The sequence below is a fragment of the Oreochromis aureus genome, linkage group 1 (assembly GCF_013358895.1).
Source record: "Oreochromis aureus strain Israel breed Guangdong linkage group 1, ZZ_aureus, whole genome shotgun sequence".
Taxonomy (NCBI): domain Eukaryota; kingdom Metazoa; phylum Chordata; class Actinopteri; order Cichliformes; family Cichlidae; genus Oreochromis; species Oreochromis aureus.
The window spans coordinates 20,108,076-20,129,948 of record NC_052942.1 but is presented as its reverse complement, the minus strand read 5'-3'; the positions used below and the strand labels follow the sequence as shown (position 1 = coordinate 20,129,948).

At 39.7% G+C, this 21,873-nt stretch overlaps 1 protein-coding gene across 3 annotated transcripts in view; it reads left to right on the top strand.

The window, feature by feature from the left end:
• fam189a1 (family with sequence similarity 189 member A1) overlaps nt 1–21,873 on the top strand; it is a 108,836-nt gene that overhangs the window by 75,166 nt on the left and 11,797 nt on the right. The window contains exons 1-3 of one of the 3 annotated variants that reach the window (XM_039610072.1): nt 10,915–11,032; nt 11,196–11,306; nt 14,007–14,171. In XM_039610072.1, the coding sequence (XP_039466006.1) occupies nt 11,208–11,306; nt 14,007–14,171 (264 nt within the window). In that variant the 5' untranslated portion in view covers nt 10,915–11,032; nt 11,196–11,207. Of the gene's footprint in view, nt 1–10,914; nt 11,033–11,195; nt 11,307–14,006; nt 14,172–21,873 lie in introns of those variants that run through there. The other 2 variants (XM_031748724.2, XM_039610067.1) reach the window with 2 other exon arrangements.

Here is a 21,873-nt window from a genome sequence, read left to right as displayed (position 1 = left end):
ATGCACCACATGCCTATTGGTTCCTGCCGTGATGGTAACTTTTCAACCAAATGGTGGAAATCAGAGGTGGAGAGACCTATCAGCTGCTGGGTACTGGCAGGCCAAGCGGAGCATGACTCTGGTGGTAGCTGAAGCAAAGATTTTGGTGTTGGAAGAGTTTGGTGTAGCCATGGTACAAGACTTTCAGTCTGCCTTAAAGCAATTCTGGCAAACTGTCAGGCCACTTGGGACTTAAGACAACCTGTCCATCACTGGGGGCAAGGTCACCGAGGTAGTTAAATAACTCCATTGTGGCCTGGCCCCTGGGGTGGATGAGCTTTTTCCCTGATTTCCTTAAGGCCTAAATGTTGTAGAGCTGTCTTAGTTGACATGTCTCTGCAGCGCCATGTGGAGAAATAAAGTGGTGCATCTGGATTGGCAGAGTGTGCTTCCCTCCTGGGAAGTTCTGTGCCAGAGAACTAGAAAGGGGAGTTCATCCAGGAGGAACAATGATGAATGGGATGAACAATTCATCCTGGTCACAGAATGCTAGATCACGTCTTTATCCACTTCAGGACATTTTTTTTGTGTTGCATGGCTGAGCATCCTACCTACCAGGAGTAGACTCGTGACACACTGGAGAGGTTATATCTCTCTGCTGGTTTGAGTGTTCCCCCAGGTGAGCTGGAGGAGAGGAAGGTCTAGGCTTCACTGCTCACCTGCTGCCCTTGCAACCCAGACTCGGACAAATGAATGAAAATGGATGGATTCATTGTTTGTCGTGCACAATTCAGCTTTTGTGGGTATAAATTAAATGCTGTTGTTGTGGAAGATTATTTGTGTGCCATGTTTGGTTGTTCCAAGTGGTCTAGCAGGAGTTTGCGGCCAAAGAAGTAAAACACAGACAAAGATTTTTTTCTATTATGGTAAAATTTCCAGTTGTTTGATGCTTCACTCTTTTTTTTTTTTAGAAACACGGATTTTATTCTGTACTACGTTTGTATGATTCATTTAATTGGTACAGCATCATCATTGGTTTTCAGTGAACAGACAAAAGCGGTCGGCATCTTTTACCGAGTTCCTCCTGTACTCCTGTGTGGTGTGAGCGTCTTCTGGGACCAACTTCATTATAGGCTGTCTCATTACAGCAGCCCCCCTACTAAGAGCCTGGAGAGAGGAGCAGAGAAGGCAAAGCCTTCTTGTTTTAGCCCTTTAGAGGTCAGCAGTTGATTAAAATGTTGAGAAGTGGAGGTTAATCAGCTACTGACCCTCAGGGTGATATTGTCTTTCATGGTCTGTTTTAATCAATAAGTGCGAGTGCTGGCACAGAGACGAACTTCTCCACTCTCTATACAGAGCTTATACTTCTACTTCCCAAACACTGCCTCCCTGATTACCTGTCATATAAATTATTTTTCTCATGTGAACATTTTGAAGTAGAGAGCTATACTTTAGGTGTTAAAAGACATTATTAAGAAGTCAAAGGTTACATTCAAGACGATCTTGTAAGATGTAGTGTAATATGCACGCTGTTCAGACTTCAAGTCTCATTTGCCACAAAAAGTTGTCGGACTGTAACCTCCGCAGCCCGTCTCAAACCAAAGACACCAGTCCATCACATCTGGCGATGATGTAGTCTGACATGCTGTCAACACGACTGCGCATCAAAGTGTACAAAGTCAAGAAGCAAGGTGCTTTTTTTAATATTACAGTCAACAACTAAACATCTGGTGTAAGAACAATTAAATACAGCTGGTAGGAAAATCAAAAATATTACAGCTATTTTTAGTGCTGTGACCTCTGCAGGAACAGCTTAGATGTGACAAAGAGCAGTCGACACTTCATCAATCCCTCCATAACCCCAGTTTCATATTCATTGCAAAATACATAAAGATGGGAATTTAATCCATGTGGAGGGTAAAAAAAAACAGTACCGAGAATATGCAGATTTGTATGCTGCCTTTAACTCTGTTTATAGTTGGGTGTACTGGTGTTTTTATTAGGTCAAAGTTATGACTTCTGCAAATTAATATGTCTCCAGGTATCCATAAACACATATCTGTACATGGCTTAGGCTTTAAATTGATGTGCTCTCCTGCAATGAAGCCATTTCCCATCAGGATGAGGAGTGTATAAAGTCATTACCTCTGGTTTAGTGTGGTGTCTCCTGGGTTCAGCTGCTGAGAGTTAGTATCAACACCTCCACTGTTTATTTGGACCAGCACTGAACTCAGGGTCACTCAACTTCCATCACACCTAATCCTGATGATGTGAAAACACAGACACACACACACACACACACACACAGACATAAATATACACCTTCACCCTCACTACAGGGGAAAGCAGAAATGTACCTGTTAGCAGTGAGAGACAATGAGATCCAGCTGTTGCTGCCCTCTATTTGATTTCTCCTGTTTTTCTAAGTCAATATGACCGATGCCAACTCACTGTTTTCTTTCTTGACTATGTTTTAACCCTAAAGCTTTGTGCAATTTATGTCCGTAATGTAACTTTACTTAAAGAAGCAGAGCAATTTAGCTCATCTGTAATGCCAAAACACAGCATACTGTTGCTTTTTTCCATTATAAACTCAGTCATGATCTCTTATTGTCCGTAAAAATGCTTTTTGCGCGCAGATGTTTCTGATCTCTGCAGGGGCATGAGGATTGATATACAGTGTCAGAGGGAAACTGAATCAGAGGGGTTGTGATCTGCTGAGCAGCAGCAAAAACAAAACAACATTGCCTCCATCTCTTGTGGCTCAGGGATAATTGAAAATAAATAGTGTTGTGTCGCAGTGCTGCTGCAGACTAAATACTAATTTGTGCTGCAGTCAGAGGACGTTAACACTGATTCAAATTCTCCTTTTGTTCTTTCCCCTTCTGATCAAAACTGTCAAATCTTATTATTATTTCACTCTCCAAACCGTTAAAGCACAGCTGTTGATTATAATATCTTTTAAAAGAGGGTTATTTAAATGTTGTTATACCCTACAGTGTAGTCACTGGGAGCGCTACAACATGAGCCCGCATCTCATTGTCATACCACATTATTTAACTTTATCTGTTGCTGTGAACCTTCGTTTGATGTCATGATGGCTCGTCCATTTGAGCCACTCCAGTTTGCACCTGACCGACACCTGATTAGTCACAAAAGAGCTGAAAGTTATATTCTCAACATTAATATCCTGCCAGTGGTAGAGGTGGCTTATCTTAAGAGTAAAATATCTTGGAGTGCTTGTCCAACTGCAACAGTACTGAACACTTTTTCTTTATATTCTGTCAGGAAAATGGTCATTAAATAGGGAAAATAGAAATAAAATACAGTATATAAGGCAAAAACAGTTCTAATCAGCTTGAAGATGAAGATTTCAAGTCATCTTTATTCTTCAACACAGTCTGAACTCTCTTAGGCATGCTTTCTTGTAATTTCTTTAAGTTGTCTTCAGGAATAGTTTTCCTCTTCTTGCAGGAATTTCAAAGCTCTTCTTTGGATGCTGGTTGTGTTTTGTTCTGTTTTGTTTCCAGATGCTTTCCAGATGGTATGTATGGTGGATCAAACTCTGATAATACTGTTCTGCATTCATAATTACATAAATTCTGACAAGATACCCAACACCACTGACTGAAACACAGCCCCAAATCATGACAGAGATTCCAGGATGCTTTAGTGGAGATAGTGTTATAGACACTTACTGCAGTACCTCACTCCTGACCTTGTACTTGTTGTTGATGATTTGAACCAAAAAATGTCCAGATTTGGATTAATCAGTCTATAATGGATCTCTGAGGTCAGGTTAGGTGCAAGGACTGGACTGAAAATTTGTGAAAACCAGCCAATGTCCAAAGAAAAACTTTGAAAGGCCTGCAGAAGAGAGCTAGTGCTCAAACTATAAGGAAATCTGGTTCCTTGGAAGCAAGCTATAAAGAAAAGAGGCATGGCCCAAGACTTTTGCACAGCACTAAAAGTAATGACTCAGCAATAAATAATAGAAATTGCCACCATGTAGAAACTTGATTCTTAAAAAAATGCACAAGGTCAACACAACATCACTCACAGGTTTGTGACCATCAACATGTTGGTCTGTTTAACTGATGTGATATGTGAGAGCTACAGTTGATTAAGTTACTGAGGGCATTTCATGCTTATATCTTAGTAATTTGTCACTTACCTGATAAGACACATCATAAATCATTCCCTGCTTTAACTTGTCTTTTCTTCTAAATAAGACTCCAATTCACTTGATTAACGCTTTCTTTGTTGAAAAACACTGTTAAAAAATTTGGAAAGTCTTCACTAAGGTATTAAAATAAGTGAGAATTAGAGCAATTTTATCAATGATTTATGTCCAAATAAAGTAAAAGTAATGACTCTCCACTTTAAGGAAATGGATTGATATGAATTATGATTGAATAAAATACTGGTTAACACATCAGCTGAGCTCTGAGCTTCAATATTAAGGTTTTGACAGCTCTAAGCACTCAGTGTCGAGTGTGAATTAGTTTGGATTAGGGATTCAACATAGCCCCAACTAAAAACTAAGATCTTTGAAATCCAGTAACTTCTATCCCTAGATCTTGGTTTTTAAAAAAACCACCTCTTGGTACTGATATATAGTGGGTATTACAGCATTATCATTACAAAGCTAACTGGCAGACTTCTGATGGTTCTCATACACACTAAAAATGCTGTATATCCACTCAAAGCTGTGAGATTTGTGAGTACAAGGTGTACTCTGAAATCCATAACATGCTGTGGTTTGCACTTTCAGTGCATCTTTGATGAGCCGATGGCTGTTGGAATTTCTGCCTTTGCATCTGCCTCGCTCCACAAACCAGAGTAGCTGTGCAAATACCGTTTTCAATTATGCTTATCATTTTGTAAGTTAAAAAAATTAAGTACAGCACAGTCAGCAAACACTAATGTTAAGTTAGTCTGTCTTAGGTTGTTAATGCAGTTACTACAACACCCTACTTTTCAAATGAGGTCGTAGCATGTGAAAAAAAACGAATTCAACATCTTACGTAACATCTGGAAGAGCTAGTAGTTTAAAAATAAGTGATATGGACAAATGAAGTTAAAATTAAGTTAACCAACAATTTGCCAGCAAGATTAATTTTTTAAAAATTGCCAAATTTTGTAATTCTTAGTGGAGAGGTGGAGCATGGGCAAAAGGAGAAGCCATTAAATTTCGGTACACATCTGATTCCCTTTCCTGAAAATTTCCATATTGGGCATTGGCCTTGGTAGAGGATTTGCTTTCTCAGTCTTCCTTAAATATTAACCAAGCACTGGGCTTGTGTAGCAGCCAGAGGCAGAAAAACTAGACTCGCCAAACTGACAGACTTTGCTCAACATCAGCAAATTCTTGATGCAAATGTCGTGCACCCAGACAAGAAGCAGACACTGAAAAGAGACTGGTTGTTATGAAAGCAGAACTCAAACTGTGCTTCAAGAAACACATACTGAAGGCTCTGATATGACCTAACCTGAACAACGTGAAAATGTGCAGATGGAGCTTAATGCTGTGTGTCTCACACCGCTAACAGCGTGTGATGGGTGGGGTTACAGTAGTGACCTATGCCTCATGAAAAAACAAGTTGAACTCCATTAAAAATTTAGGAGAAGCTCATATTAATGTCTGTTTTTGGTGTTATTTATTTTATTTCATTTGCCAGAAAGATTTGCACACAACTGTACAATGTCTTGTTAGAACCTACTGTACTTTCTGTACGACAGCTGTGCAAATGTGGGAGCTTCAGGCCATAAAATATTCCATTATTCCTGCTGAAAATACTGCTGACATTGTCATTTGGTGATATGCAGTAAGAGCCCCCAGTTTCCTCTGATCTTTTTTCAATTAAATACCTTTAGTAAGCTTATAATAAAGCAATGTGAGTCTACGTGCAGCACTTCAGCACAAGGCTTATTTGTGATGGTGGTCATGGAAGCACATACATGCAAAAAGGGCTTTAACACAGAAAAGTGGAGATTGCAGCACAGACTTCTCTTTTTGCCCTGATCTTTAGACAGAATTTTTAAAGATGCATTTTTAGTTGAGTGTTTGTATAAACCACTGAATTGACAACTTCTTAATTCCTTTAAAAGTCCACATTCTTAAAGGACTAGTTTGGCATTTTGGAGATTTGTGATGGCCAGAAGATCAACGCGACTCTCACGCCTCTCTGTTAAATATGCAGCTACAGCCAACAGCAGGTTAGCGTAGCACAGACTGTAAATATGCCAAGCAGGAGTTCATTGTGGAAATTTGTGTTTTGAGAACTAGTTGGGTTGGTTTTCAAATATGCCCCTTGATAAGATTAAACCTTAATTTCTAATGCAGAGGAGTATCAAACATGCATTTTTGATGATTTGGGAATGACTCACTGCCTTACTGTCATTGTGAGCATCCTTGAAACGCCAGCAGCTTTGATAGAATGACACTACTTGACTTGCTGGTTGGGATATTTCTTGAGATGAAAATAAAATATGACAAAAAACACGCCTCCCAGAGTGGTGTTGGGCTGTGAAGGTTATTTCACCATCCACGCTCCGGAATAACATGGATGTAACAGTAACAGATGTTCCAGTCAGCACTGTCCAGGGTGTACTCAAACTCCTGCCCTGTGGCAGCTGGAACGGACTCCAGCTCTCCCCAGACCTGGATGGATGGATGAAAATGGATGAAGATGGATGGATGGATATTCATCACATAGAAAGCCCCATCTTTTTTAATCATACGAATCAGAAAACCTGAAGCAGCATGACTTCTGATCGCCATGCAAATCAACTGACTTTTTTATCAGTATTGTTAAGAACTCTTTTATGGTATGTGTTTTTCAGAGTATGAAAAGTGAGCAGCTTTCATAGAAATAAATCAGGCAATCAGGCAGCTTCCAGTCCTTTAAGAAATCCATAGAAAACTCTTGGGAAAATGTTGCCCCGGACAATAGAGCTACTACAATTTTATTTTAAGTAGATGGATGCACGCATCTATCCAAAAAGCATCATCACTTTTCTTTGCATGTGAAGAACAAACTGGATGCAGAACACTAAGAGGCTAAGCTGCAACCAAATGATTTGAGCCTCAGTGACAGTTATGGAGAATTACAGCGGCACACCTTGGGCCTTATATGCTAATCTATGTGTGTCTGATGGAGATGAATGGTGATTGTATTATGGTGTATTGTCCTCCGTAGAGAGTGTTAAACGATGTGATGATGACATGCAGCGTAAATCTGCCACGACCGAGTGCCGTGTGTGTGGCTTTTTTTTGTGTGTGTTTTCCTCTTTGGCATGCAGAGGCCAGCGCAGCAGTAATTAATGACTAGCTGCTAATGGTGCTGTGTGATCCTACATGGTAATGAGAAAGTATTGTGAGAGGCCAGGTATGACAATCAGTTCAGCAATGAGAAAACATTGTGGTGCACAGGTGAGAGCCTCGACCACACAGGCCTGGGGAGGACAAATCAAAGGGATTTATTTGGGGTCTTTTCTAAAATAGAAACACACACACACACACACACACACACATTTGGGTGTCTGCACAAGCAGCATAGTAAATCTGAACCGATGAAGTTGGCTGCACCTGCTCTTCTGTTTCATGGCTGTGTGCTTTTTATTGTAGCCATATATTGAGATAAAGGGTAATTGTAAGATCTGACACAGATTCACGAAACAGTTATGCAAATGTGCCCGACTAGAAATTAAATATCCTTTTAAAGGAACATGATATTACGGCGGCGCACTCCAGCAGTCACTGGAGCTTTGATAAAGAAAAACAGTTTTCTCCTCTGTTTGAATTGCAGCTGGTAATTGTTTGAGGCACAGTACTGTATCTGACTGGCTCAGCAGGCAACAAGGCAAACACGAAGTGGTTTCATTAATGTGCAACTTATGGCCGAGTGTGTCAGCCAAGGAGCTTTTACTGTCATCAGTTTGCACGTTACAATAACCTCATCATGGTACTTTCTGTCGTGGCATCATTCAAGTTAAATGCTCCTGCAGCCCCAGTTGAACTAATGAAAATGCCTTCTGCTTCCTGTTCACTTCCGCAGCACAGCCGTCTGTGAATGTTAACTATTACTGTCAATACAGGATGAACCAGTCGGGGATATTTTGACAAAAAGTCTGTTTCTCTGCTTATTACCATATTCATCTACAATACCGTATTAATTTTCACACCAAAAGAGCCCTCAACATTGCTGGGTGCGACCTGAATAGAGAATAATAAATCCAGGATGCCAAGAGAAAACTGTCATAACATTTTAAAGTGCAGTACAGCCTTGCATTAGTGGTGTTGCTTTTCACAAACCTCAGATAGTTTCAAAACACTTGTCACAAAGAATGAGCAGAAACAGTAGATCCGTGTGTTTATTTTTTTAAACCGTAACAGGCAGATCCCATTGGTTTGGCTGAGAAATGTCAGCCCTGTGTACACAGACACTTCCACACTTTGTCCAGCAGTCAGAAAATCAGTCATAGCTGCTATTTACAGATGCATCTAATCGATGATAATGAGCTAATGTTTTGTCAAGGAGACAATTGATCAAATTCCCTATATGACTGTGTGTTTGACAGCACTATACGGTGTGCGTATACGTGTTTTCATGATTTAGCTATTGTTTTATAAATTAGCTCAAGCAGTACAGTTTAGATTTATGTATAGCTACACGCTGCGTATTATTTTCCATGCATCTTAAAAGGAAGAAAAACTCCCTCTGTAAGAAATTTTTCTGTTAAATTATGGAAAAGTGCTGACAGCTAGATTTGACAGTATCAAAAAATTGTACTTATTGTGAAATAAAAAACAAAACAGTTTCTTACTGTAAGAATTATAACACTATTGAGCTAAAGAGAATATGATCCTTACAGTATAACGCCACAGCTATTTGTTTGGCATTATACTTTCATCAAACAGATTATCACTGCGCTCAGATGACTTAATCCGTTGGTCATGAGGGAAAAATGCCTATTAATGAACCAGTTGTGAGTGGTTGGTGGAGATTACTGGCAGTTGTTTGCGAAGAGGAGCAACCCCCCAAAAATTGTGACACTGTGTAAGTTGTAAATATAAATAGAATGTAGTAATTTGCAGTTCTCATAAACACATATTTGATTAAAACTAGATTGTTGAAAACATATGAAAGTGAGAAAATTTACCATGTTAAGAAAAAGCTTGTTTAGCTTATTTCATTTTGAATTTGATTGCAAAAAAAGAAAAAAAAAACGTGGAATGAGCCAACAAAAGGCTGGTAAGTAAGAAAGTAGGTGGTGCTAAAAGGAAACATTTTGCAGCTAATTAGATTAACTGGTAACAGGTCAGTATGGGTGTAAGTGAAATAAGACGCATACGTGATTATGCTCTCAATTTGTGCAACAGGTTGCTGTTAATGTAAACGGAAAGATTGAGGAGAAGAAGAAGATATAATTATCATTTATCAGAAAAGCCGGGAAATGACTAGGTTACAGTGATTTAGTAAATTAAAAATAATTTACAATAAGGAGTTTAGAGTCGTTGTTTTTGTGTCTGTCCTTGTGGTGATTGTTGTTAGACAAAGTGTTCAGCTGCATGTCCAGCTTGTATTGCAGATTGTGATTCATTCAATATCCAAATCCATTCACCAGAGACACTGTCATGTTTGTCTGCTGATGGAAGAATCCAAATATTATGCTGATTATAACTGCATTTAAACAACAACAGCAAGGATTTTGCTCACGGCACGTTGCCATCCTGTGCTGTTTGGTTGAAACAACATTATGTCCTTCATGTCAGACATGTTTTTTCATCCACTTTGAAACATTTTTTTTTTATTTTAACAGATGGGAAGTCTATTTTTGACTAATGTCTCTCAAGATGTCACCAATGGTCGGGCAGCAAGTTACTGAGCGCAGTTGTGTCCTTGCAGTGCAGAACTTCAAAAACATGCGTGGTGCCACGTTGGTATTAAATATACGAGACAGGCTCCTTGTTTTAGACTTATAGAAATTTTTTTAACAATACATTTCTTGAAGGCCAGATTGCTCAGTCTGGTATTGTTCTTGCGCAGCTATTAAGCCACCGAACCAGACAGCTGATATCACATTCAAATGAAATACTAATTAAGAAGATATACACATCATTACCACCGATGCACCATGGGACTCCAGAGTCATGCTCTGTCTGTCTCCTCCCCTGCATGTTTCTGTCCCCATTTATTATCGGTTGTCTCCTTCGTTTCTTTTTTCTTCTGTCTGCATTCATCCTCACTCTTTTCCATTTATGTATTTGCTTTCTGCCATCCAAGGAGTTGCTCCTCAAGCTTTCCCATCAGCCCCTCAATCTTTCAATTTTCTGCCATTGAAAAAAGCACTTAAACTTATCGCTCCATCTGTTTATTACATGCCACCTCCAGCTCCTTCCCTTCTCCACCTCCTTGTCTCTCTCTCCTCCTCTCCATCTGTTTATGTGTGTTCCCAATAACCTTTTTATGCATCCAACTCCTCCTTCTAGTGACCTCAGTGTCCTCGGCCAATGCTGTTTCAGTGTCCCAACACTCTGCAAAACTTGGTCCATATTACAGTTTTCAATCAGCTGAAGCTGGGGTGTCAGTTTTGGTACACAATGCAGGGGACTGGTTTGCAGTTTCCTGGCCAGAAAAAACTGACTGGAGTCATTTTTAAAACTCTTTTCTTTTACGCTTGACCTGTAATTTCAAGTAGCAGGAATAGAAGCCATGTTTCCACTAACAGGATTGATATCCAAGAAAATAAAAAAGAAACCTTTACCCCCAGGAAAACGGGGTCGAGGGAGCGCCGCCACCACTGGTTTAGAGTGTAAAACAATATTACATCTGTTGAGGTTGTACATGTGTGTCTGAGAGAGATGAGCTGCTTCACAGTTGTGATGATGTTGAGAAACACAGAAATTAGTTTAGAATTTCAATCCCTCAGTAAGTTGTTTCTTGTGTCATTGTTTGCCTTCAGACTGTGGAGGCCTGAGGGGGAACAGGTTATTGATTTCTCCTGACATCAGAGCTAATTTCCTCTTTGGTGATCCGTTAGAGTCACTGTGAGTAACGATTGATTAGAGAAGTACACTGCGCCTCTGCTACTTTCAGCAACAGTATCAGAAAGTGCTGAATCAATTTTAGTAGCAACAAGCAGGGACAATTTGCCATTAATACCATTATGATTCAAATATTTTCTCTCTTCTTTCTCTCTTTTTCTCACAGATCACATTCTTCATGCTGCTGTCTGCAGTTTGTGTGATGCTAAACCTGGCGGGCTCCATCCTCTCTTGCCAGAACACTCAACTTGTCAACTCTCTGGAAGACTGTCAGCTGGTGAGACCAACTGGACCTTAGCCCATGCATGCTCCAGCTTTGCAGTACACTCCAAAAAAGACATTAATCTTTTAATGTGGCTATCGTTTTTGGAGGCTTAAACTTAATTAAAGATAATTGGAAGAAACGATGCAGTGTTTCTGATCTGTAGTGATTAGACAGTGTATTGAACCTAGTATTGAACTTGACTCTTACAAAATAAAGAAAAAAGCTCCTGTTTTCATGAATAAGTTAGTAAAATCAGAACACACAGACATCAAATCCAATCAAAACTTACATTTGCTGAATAGTATGTCTTACCAAACAGAGCAGCCAATCAACATTTTTCATGTCTAGAATTCTACATAACCCCTTGTCACCAGAATGAACACCTGAGTTGACCCACTAGCAGTCAATAATAAGTAATGGATCTAATATTGATATGTTATCACTAACATTTGTAGGGGTATGCACTAAGGCTGTGAATAGAAGTGAAAACAACATATATGGTCGAAAGGGATAATGAAGAGTGAGTGATGGCATCCGTGTCTAATAGAAACGTGTTGTCTGCATGTGAGCCTACATCTACGAATGCGAGCACACGATGGGCTGACGGGCAGCGCTTCTGTTCCAAACAGGCTGCAGGACTGAGTCAGCACCAAAAGTCAGCTGAACTATTTGTCTGTTGATGACTAATGGCTCCCAATAAACACATCCATCTCTGCCAGAATCACAGAGAGCTAAAATAAAATAGATAAACAACTCTGAAAGAGAAAGCCAATGATTTTTTTTTTCTTTCTGTTTCACTCCGATAAAGTTGGGAGACATTTTTAAAAAGTGTGGTCAAAACAAACACAGCAGACGGTGAGAAACCCCAACTGTAACGGTGCGTTCAAGCATACAGCCACTTTTGATCACAGGTATCCTTGTGGGAGGCAACCTGTCTCCAAACAATCACTGCATTGGACCCGAATTGCAGTCACTCTCCGACAGATTGGTAAATTTATAAACACAGACAGATTGCTAACACACTGCAATCAGTTGGACTCAGTCTGCAGTGATCAATGCAACTCGTCTGCAACAGGGGACTCAACGCTGGTTTCATTCTGGTTATATTCCTATAAAATAAAATTAAGGTTGGTGAGCTTCTATATCATTTTGCAGTTAAATTGTCAAACCTCCGGGTTTCTGGCAAGACGATTAAATTAAGCAGTTAATGTGAATTTTTGTGTATATAACAGATTTGCAATTTTCACTGATTTAATTGTCAGTTGTCATCCCAAAGAGATAGCATGTAACTGCCAACTTGACCCTATTCAGTCGCAAACGAATAACAGACTGGTGTCACCAGATTCACCATTTTATCACCGTCTTAATGCAAAGTCCCCCCCTCCCAAGTTCCAGTTTTCAAAGCATTCATTTCTTTGGCAACAAGATTGCAAGTTTATTGCACACTGCCACAATAATTTTGCTCATGCTGCTGTCTCAACCACTGTTTTCCCTAATGTGACCATAAAGGACTTTCTTAAAATATAATTCCAGATTTGTTGTCTTCTCTCTTCCTGCAGTTTCTTTGCTCCTCTCTGCCCCTTAAGCGCTCTGAGCTAGCTGCTCTGTTAGCCTGTGGTGCCAAGCACTTTGACTCACAGGTGTTTCTACAGTTTGTGGCTGGCCTGATTAAGTCACTGCACTTTGGTGCTGTATTTTAGCCTCGCTGTAGTGTATATATATCTGTAGAACATCTGAATATATCAGCTGTTTTATTTATGTTAGGATGCTTTGGTGTTCTTTACGTTTTTGGTGTTATGACATTTGGGTGATGGTGATGGATTTGTCATCTGTAACCATTTTTTCCAGCATTTCTATGAATGTTGTGATTGTATTTGGCCTCAATAGCAGCAGAGTGAAAATTTGATGTTGTCACATCTCTACCTCGGACATATCTGAATGGAACTATGAATTAGCACTTTTCAAGCACAACCGGTTTTAGCTTGAAGTATCTTTAGGTATTTGAGTGGAGTAGAAAAGGATGAGCTCCCATTTCACAAGACAATCAAAACATCATGCAGATTTACATAATGAGATTCCTAGTTGATTTGTTTTTAATTCAATTCATAGTACCAGGGGTTTCTATCTTTTTCATGACTGAAGCAGCCCCTGGTGATTCATCTAGCACCCAACCCACTAACCTGAGCGCTTCCACATTATAAGCAGCTTTTGTCCTTATGCAAGTGGGAGCAGCCGACTACACCAACTTCACCGCTTTATGTGGCTCCCCAGAGACCCTCCCACAGTCGTGACTGAAATATTAATGTTCTTCATCTCCTTTCCCCAATGTAATTAACCCATACTTGTTGGGTTCATGTCCTGCTTTCTCTCAATCTGGGACACATAGCAGAGGTACGCTCTACCGTTGTCCCTTACTGGGAAGCTCATCATATCTCACAGTCCTTTGTCTCTTTATGCATGTGCAGGTGCCTTTCTCAATCACAGCGAAATACGTTTTGTGCCTCACGTGTGAACTTTGTCATCAAAGTTTTTGATTACACGCCCTTTAACTGAAAATATGTTTGTCAGGGGTAAATATGTCGCTCGTCACTCATCTTCAGAAAAAAGTGACATCAGAAAACCAAGCTCAGGCCTGATTTGTGCGTGTATGTGTGTGTGTGACGTGTGTCTGTGTGTCTGTGTGTTTCCGTGTATGTGGCATGCATGCATGAGTGCGGATGTGTGTTCTCTCCTTCACCCCCCCAGCTCAAGTTTGACAGCGATGGAGTGTGTGTATGCTGCGAGCTACAGAAGCAAAGTTCGAGCTGCAACAGCCTGGGAGAGACGCTGAAGCTGAATCCACTGAGGGACTGCAATACGATACGTATACGTCTCAAGGTGTGTCTGTTTGTATATTGTGACTGGTATTTTTTTAAACATAAAAACATTCTGTATGACTGAACTACACTTTACATTTGTCTGGCATTTGTTTGGCAAAAACCGTCATGGCCAGCTTTAACTCAGTGATGTCACATTTTTAGAGACTTTTGGGAGGCCAGACTGAGACACAAATCCAAACAGCTGCCTTTTTTAAAACGCCCATCATTTATTCATTTACTTGCCTTCTTGTGTTTTTGCAATCCAGAGCTGGAAATTGAAGTCTGATTGAACTGTTTCAGGGAAAACTCAGTTTGGATCCATAAACCACCTCCAGGTGCTTGTTTTTCACCTGCAAATGTTGTTTTTCATGATCTTCCCTCTCTATTTTTAGTCATGCTACGTCATGGCTCATGTGACGTCAGTATCATTCAGTGGAGAGCAACACTTTGGTCCAGACTGAAGAACTATTGGATGAAATTGTGGTAACGTTTTATAATATGGTCTGCATCTAAGAGTGTTTTCCCACTTAAATTAAATGGAATATCAATGTACTTAATTTGAAATTACCATGTAATTACACGGTAAGGACAAAAGCCAGACGTGGCTCCATCAGTATAAAGTCACATAGGCCTGCAAATTGTTATGGTATTTATTTTTCTTCTAAGCTGGAAAGGGAGAATAGTCCTTATAAAATTTATATTGGTATATCTTGTCCCGTGGAGGTGGCTCTTCTATGTTGTGCCATGCGCTTGTGAAGTGGCTGTTTGGTCTCTCCGGTGTAGAGGTCTGGGCATTCCTCGCTGCACTGTACAGCAGTCCATCTGCATCTAAAGGAAAAAGGTCACTCTTTTGAGGATGCCAACGTTCACATTTTGGACAGAGAGGACAGATGGTTTGAAAGAGGAGTGAAAGAAGCCATTTACGTCCACTGTGAGCGACCATCTTTGAACAGAGGTGGTGGTTTACGACACCAACTGTCTGCCATCTATAATCCAGTTTTGAGATCCCTTCCCAGACGCCTTAACGCCCACTCACATCCTGGGCCATCTGACCTCAGGAAATCACATGATAGGGTGGGGCCAGGTTTCACAATGACCTCACCCGAAACCCTGGCTGATTAGGACCCCCACCCGCTTTCACACCTTGGCTCATGTGATTAGGTAGAGGATCATCAGGGGGTCCTTTGTCCCTCTTTGGGGGGGAAACTCCCACTGGGTTTAAATCTGGGACTCCCCACCAATTGACCCTTAGAACTGAAGAAGCTTCTCGGATGAGAGGTGAAACGTCTTCAAGCAACTCAAAGAAGTCCAGACGCTTTTCTTTCCAAGCTCCTTAGACTACCTGAGGTTATGCAATACATAAAAATTACAGTACTTAAATGTACTTACAATATAATTGTTTCGTTGTTTCCTTCATTTTTATTTTATTCTTCCTTTAACTTTATTCTAGTGAACCTACCTTTAAGTACTTGTAGATAACTAGAACTAACATACCCTGATATTCCTTTTAATTACAGGGAATGGGACCCTTAGATGCAGGTCATGCATATGAAGTGTTACCAAAGTTTTGTACAGATATTAATAGTTCCAAGACTGAGAATTTTGCGATTTTCAGTGAAACATCTCAACAACTTTGGTTAAATTGCTGAGATTAATACTTTTAGGATGAATTCTATCAGATCTTCTTTTGTGTCTTTGACCGATGTTTTTGTTTGTGATCAAACAAACCTACAGATATGGTTCCGTAGTTCGAATTGTAGCTGGTCAACATGCTGGTTTTAGAGCTACATCCTCTGAGAGTCACCAGACTAACCTCATGTTTCAGAGTTACTGTAGCATCAGGGAACAATACAAAACAATGCAGGATTTCTTTCTCAGATTAATTGAGCAGAAAGCAGCAAAAGCATTTGTCTTTCCCCAATAGGCAGACCTCTTAGTATGCAGTATGTATCTACTCTGGGCTGGCTCTAGTTTGCAAGAGTATGACCTCGGTAGATTATCTTGACTCGCAGCGTAAGAGGGAATGATATATAATCTGTCCTACTGCGCCGTTATTGCATAACGACAATCATATCCATTCATTTTATATCCTTGATTGATTATAAAACATTGATAACCAAATAAAAGACTTCTCAGGATGAAGCATGCTTATGAAAAGAGGAAAGATCAACTACATTTGTCACTGTAATCATAACTCTTTGGAAGAGATGGAGAATTGGTGCTATAAACCTTTATTAAGTGCCAAAGAAGTCAGATGTATTGAGTTATGTCTGTGAGGAAGCTGTCACGCACAGGTCCCCCAAGTCTCCGGCTATTTCAGATGGCTGTTAGACGACCGCTGACTCTAATGAACTCATATAGTACCTCGATCACTAAACGACACAGAGTCCTGAATTATAAAAGCAGGTGGACTGACTAAAATTGATTTCTCATTCGCTTATTAGTTGTTGTTACTCAGCAGTAGCGCTTTTCTTAAAAAAATAAATAAAAAAATAAAACCAGTCACCGTTGCTGCTAATATCTGTCATTCGCTCTGTGCTGGCACATTAATTTCCACCCCATTTTTCTTTTCATTACTCTGCCCGGGGCTATAAATCATCAGTGAGGGGGAGTATTGAGGTAATTTGCGATTTCCTGTAAAGGGGCGGATGTGTAACCTTATTCACTAACCTGATTGACCTGGGGCAAGGTATCTTTCAGAGGTTAAATATCTGCTGAGCAGCCATGCTAAACCCCTTACGTGTTGGCAGCGTTATTATTTTTCTTTGCCGGGCAGGATTTATGGTGGCATCGTGAATGCTGTAGTCACAAGGGAAATCAAAGAAATGCATCTTCTCACATCTGTGTGGCAGATGCACAACCAAATTCGAACTCACAAAGCCATCGTAAATATTTCTTGATTCTTGCGCTGAGAAAAATCACTCAGTGCTGCAGTACATGCAGTGGTTAGACACAGGTTTGTGTGCTACTATAATCTCAGCTTTGTCTCAGGGTAGAGTCTTTACTGTCAAAGCTGCACAGCAGGATACTTAGATGATCAACAGAGAACATCTGACAGTCAGCCAACTCACAAAGAGTGTATCTATTACACGATGGTACTGAGTTGCACCTCTGCACTCCCTGCAGGGGTACACAGTGGATCAATCTTTTTTAAACAACTATGTTGCTTTTAGCTAAGTGTTGCCAGCGATTTTTGTGTGTGTGTGTGTTGCATTCAGCAGTGTTATCAAAAAGTCAGCAGAGTGATTTTGTATTCATTGTATTTGCTGCTTATTTTCTCTGTCTGCCTTGGCACCTTCCACATGTAAAACTCAGAAGGATAACATCTGCCAACAGCAAGGCAAGGCTATATTCCCAGACATATTCTCTATTTGTATTCTTGGTAAATAATGATTTTAGAGTCACAGTGAAAGACTTGTCTTGCTGGTATCTTTTGTTACCCTCTATGCAAGGTTCTTTAGAGCACAAAGACCAGACCTCTTTGCTTTGCTTTGCCTGTATGGACAGCATAATAAAATATTTGTAAAGACCACCATCTTCCTGGTGTTTGGAGTTAGGGATAGGTACTGTAATCCCTCTCATACTGATGCCAAATGTGAGTTCCTGTGTGCCATTAGTATGCCTTTGAATGATAAGGGGATGAGTTTTAAACTTTTGTGAGTTTTAAACTTGTATCTTCATACAAGTTTTCAGGCAGGAATCCATAAAAAATAGTGAGGAGAGGATTTTCTTCTTTTAGGTGTTTATGCTTCCAAACCCCTTACATATTTTTGCAGTACCCTACACAATGGCAAAAACCAAAGTTTAGGAGTTCCTTATGCATATATTGCATATATCACTGCAAATTTTCAGAAAACCCAATACAATGTGCAGTCGTGGTTGAATCCAAAGAGGTTTTGGGCAAATTGTTTTTCTGTCACACAAAGACTGAATAGCACTGCAGGGTTTCCCAGTTTTTGCTTTTCTACCTTTTTCATTCACATTTTTATGAGTGCAAACCTACTTTTTTGTATTCACCTAGCACCATCATCTAAAATTTCAGTTAATGGCTTCTCTGCAAACTCCACTTCAGAGCCTTATCGGCTGCCACATCAATCATTGACTTTCTAATTCAATTGGCATTCGTGTTAGAGTTGTCGCTGTAAAAGGGTTTCTAATCCAACCCGACTACCTGCTTCTCACTGAAAATACTCATGAAACTGCACGTGTATTCTGCTGAAGTGAGCCCTGACGACAAGCTGCTTGTCAGCTTTCGACATATTGTTTTTGCTCTGAAACTCATCCAGTAATGGGAAAGCATCATTGCCCTAGTGAACTACAGCAACAGTTTTCTGATCCATCCATCAGTTTTATCAGAGAGGGTCTGAAGTCCTGCATTCAGGTCATGAAATCTGGATAAAAAAGTGTCAGCAAGGAGTCAGGCTATGTCTTTAGACCAGCTACACTGATGCAATAACAATGTTTATCTCAGGAGTCCAAGTTAAGAACCACTGATCTAGGAAAAAAAAAAGAAACTGGGAGCAATGACAAAGGTTAGATCTTCGGGTCATGAATAAAACTCTTCTTTTCTAAATATTTAACACTTTCTGGGACCAGAACATCGTCTGCTTTCAGTCACTGGAGTTTAAACTGCTGTAGCTCTTCCTAAAGGAGGTCCAGGATTTTCTTTCAGATCCCATGAAGAGCTTTTTTAGCCTGCCAAAAAGAGGTCAAAAAAGACTTTTTAACAGAAACTCAGAGCTGGTTGAATAAAAGCCAGGTGCACCTTTGAAACGGATGTATTTTGGTCAGCCAGAGGGAGCAGCTAATTGAGATGTATGTTTAGTTTGTGTCTGGACAAGATCTTCACGGTTCGAGGGATAACAATTGAGGATCAGTGATGTGAAAAACCAATTAAGCCCTCTGCCACATAAAGGTTGTGGCCAGATTAGGCAGTAGGACTGTATTTGTTCTATTATTACAATTATAATAATTATTATTGTAAGAGATTGAATGTGCACAGGGGAAAAAATGTTCTGATATCCTAGCTGAGCCTAGCTGTAGGGGCTTCAGAAATAAAGGACATCGGTCTTCTGATGTGCAATTCTTTATCTGATCCTCAACAAATATTTTTAGACATATTGCCTAGATAGAAAAAACAATGCAATTCAATATGTGAAATGTTTGCCTTCACTTTTCATTTCAGTGAGAGAAAATCCACAAATCTACCCAGCAGAAGGGTTAGCACTACTGTGAACTGTAAATGGGATAAATATGTAAAAACAGTGGTATGTGAGCCATATTGTAAAGAACTGATGTTCTTCACTCTGTTAATAATGAAAGCAGTTCTCAATGCACTCATAGAGCAATAATAGTCTTCTTTCACCAGTTCTGTTCTAATGGCCGGCTTGTGGTGATTATTCATGCTTAAAATGTCACACAGGCTTGCGCTCCATCCAGACTTTCCTCCGACACAAAACATGTTTCAAAACTGTTATTTTCCAAGGGAAACATGTATTAGCTGCATTTTATAGTTGGCACTGCACAACCTCATTTTGGTTCCAACTGGCATCATTTCTGCTTTAAACTTCCAGCTCACACAGGCTTGATCTTTGGCAACTAGATGCTGGCTATTGAGTGTGTTTGAAAAACAGTGGCAGGGCTGGTAATTCTGAACACTGAAGATGCTAAAATGATTTATTTTATGATACAAACTTTAAAAGGAGTAGGCAAGTGACTATTGGTCTGTTCGAGTTGTCATCTATTTGTCATGCCCCATGGGTTGTTGAGCCAGGGTTGTGAGTTTTTTTTGGATGTTTTGAGTTTTCTGTAAGTTCTTGATTTGCTTCTTTGGATTTCGAGATGTAGTGTATGTTCTAGCTTTATATCTAGTTCTTTCAGTATAATATTTCTTTTGTTTCCTTTGCAATATTTAGTTATCATCTGTTGTGATCCCTTTCTGTCTCCCCAGTCATGCTCTCATGTGCATGTGCTCTCTGTGTGTCCTGTCTCCATTGCCATCTGGTTTCTCGTTTAGTTCTGTCAAGTTCTTATGTTTTAGTCCTGGTTTCAGTATATTTTTCCTCTTGTTTTATCGTCTCGTGTGTGTTATGTTCAGGTTTGCGTCCCCTTGCTTCATTAGCTAGATTCTGTTCAGCTGTGTTCCCAGGTGTGTCCACTCTGCCCTAATCTCCTCGTCTATTTAAACCTTCAGTTTGCGTCTATTCTTCATGTTCTCCATCATGCTGTGTGTTTCCCTTGTGTCTTGTTTGTCTTTAGTGTAGACGTGCATTCTCAAAACACGCACCTCTCTTTAAAAGTGCAGCACACCCTGGTGTAAAACAAAAAACAAAAATTTGTTTCAATTAAATGAGATCAAAAGATAATCTTGAGCATATTAATATCATCTTGAGCAAATGGCTCGAAGATCAAGTTTGTTATTCAAATTTTAAGACTGAGAAAACTCGCTCATTTACTGAGTCATCAACCTGCTGATTTTGTGTAAAGATAATACACGAGGGGCAACTGCATGAAATCATTTTGTCCCTTTTCTTACTAAGCTGGTAAATCATAGGGTTTGTTATTTTGCAGCCAAAATCAAACAAATTACAATCAGAGAGACTCTTTAGGGTCTCATTGTGTGTTTTACTATTTTTAGTTGTTAGCATATGTTTGAAGACTGTCCAGTAATCACATGGGATTTAAGTCACATATTGTTATTCCCTATACTGATGCCGTGTCAATGTTAGGACATTTTTTTTTCACAAAGCAGTAACAAACTGTATAGCTGTATCAACTCGCCACACTTCCTCCAAACCTCCTTCAGTGTGGATGTTCTTATCATTTTGATCAAGTTTGTGGTTGGTCAATTGTTTTTTCCTAATATATGATCTAGATGCATCAAATATCCATCATATAAAGCAATGCAATCAACAATCCACCACATAATTGTTTTCCAAAGGAAGTTGCTGTCTTGCTTGTATTGGTGATCATCAGGGACATTTTACTGATATACCATTGATAACAGGCCACTGAAGTGCATGTGCTAATCTACTCCAATATCAAGTCTCAGTGTCCATGTCATTTTGAAAACTTTCAACAGGTTTCACAAGTGATTTAAAGCCATTTCTGCGGTTCTGTTTTCACTGCATTCACTGAAATTTCACATGCACTTGGGGCAGCTGTGCCTCGGGGGTTAGAGCGGGTTGTTCTTTATCACAGGCTTCTAAACTTCAATGTACTGGCCTCGTCACATGGCAGTGTGGGTGTGTTTATATGTGTTTTGTAGAAGCTTTAAATGTACTTGGAAAAATGCAGATAGAGTCTATTTTAAATAACTGAGTATCGAGCTGCAGTAAGAACAAATAGCTTAAATCTTCATATTTTTGTAGTTTTAAGGTTCATTATTATTATTATTATTATTATTATTATTATTACTGTTTCTAGCTGTGAGGAATTCAAGCCGCGCACAATTGTATCATCCCATTGGCAGATTTTTATTTATTTATTTTTTAAGTCTAAGATCAATTTGATTGTATAAAAGATTATTTGGCTTATATCCATTAGGGCATTTTTTTTTTTTTTTTGCATTGCATGACTTGATAAACCTCAGCAGGTGAGGTGGCCGTCCTCTCTGTGGGCCTAACACCAGTTGAGGTTTCTAATGTCACTGATAATTATGCGCCTCGTGAATCCGGTGAATAATCTGTGCGACAGGCTGGAAAACCACTTTGTATGGTAAC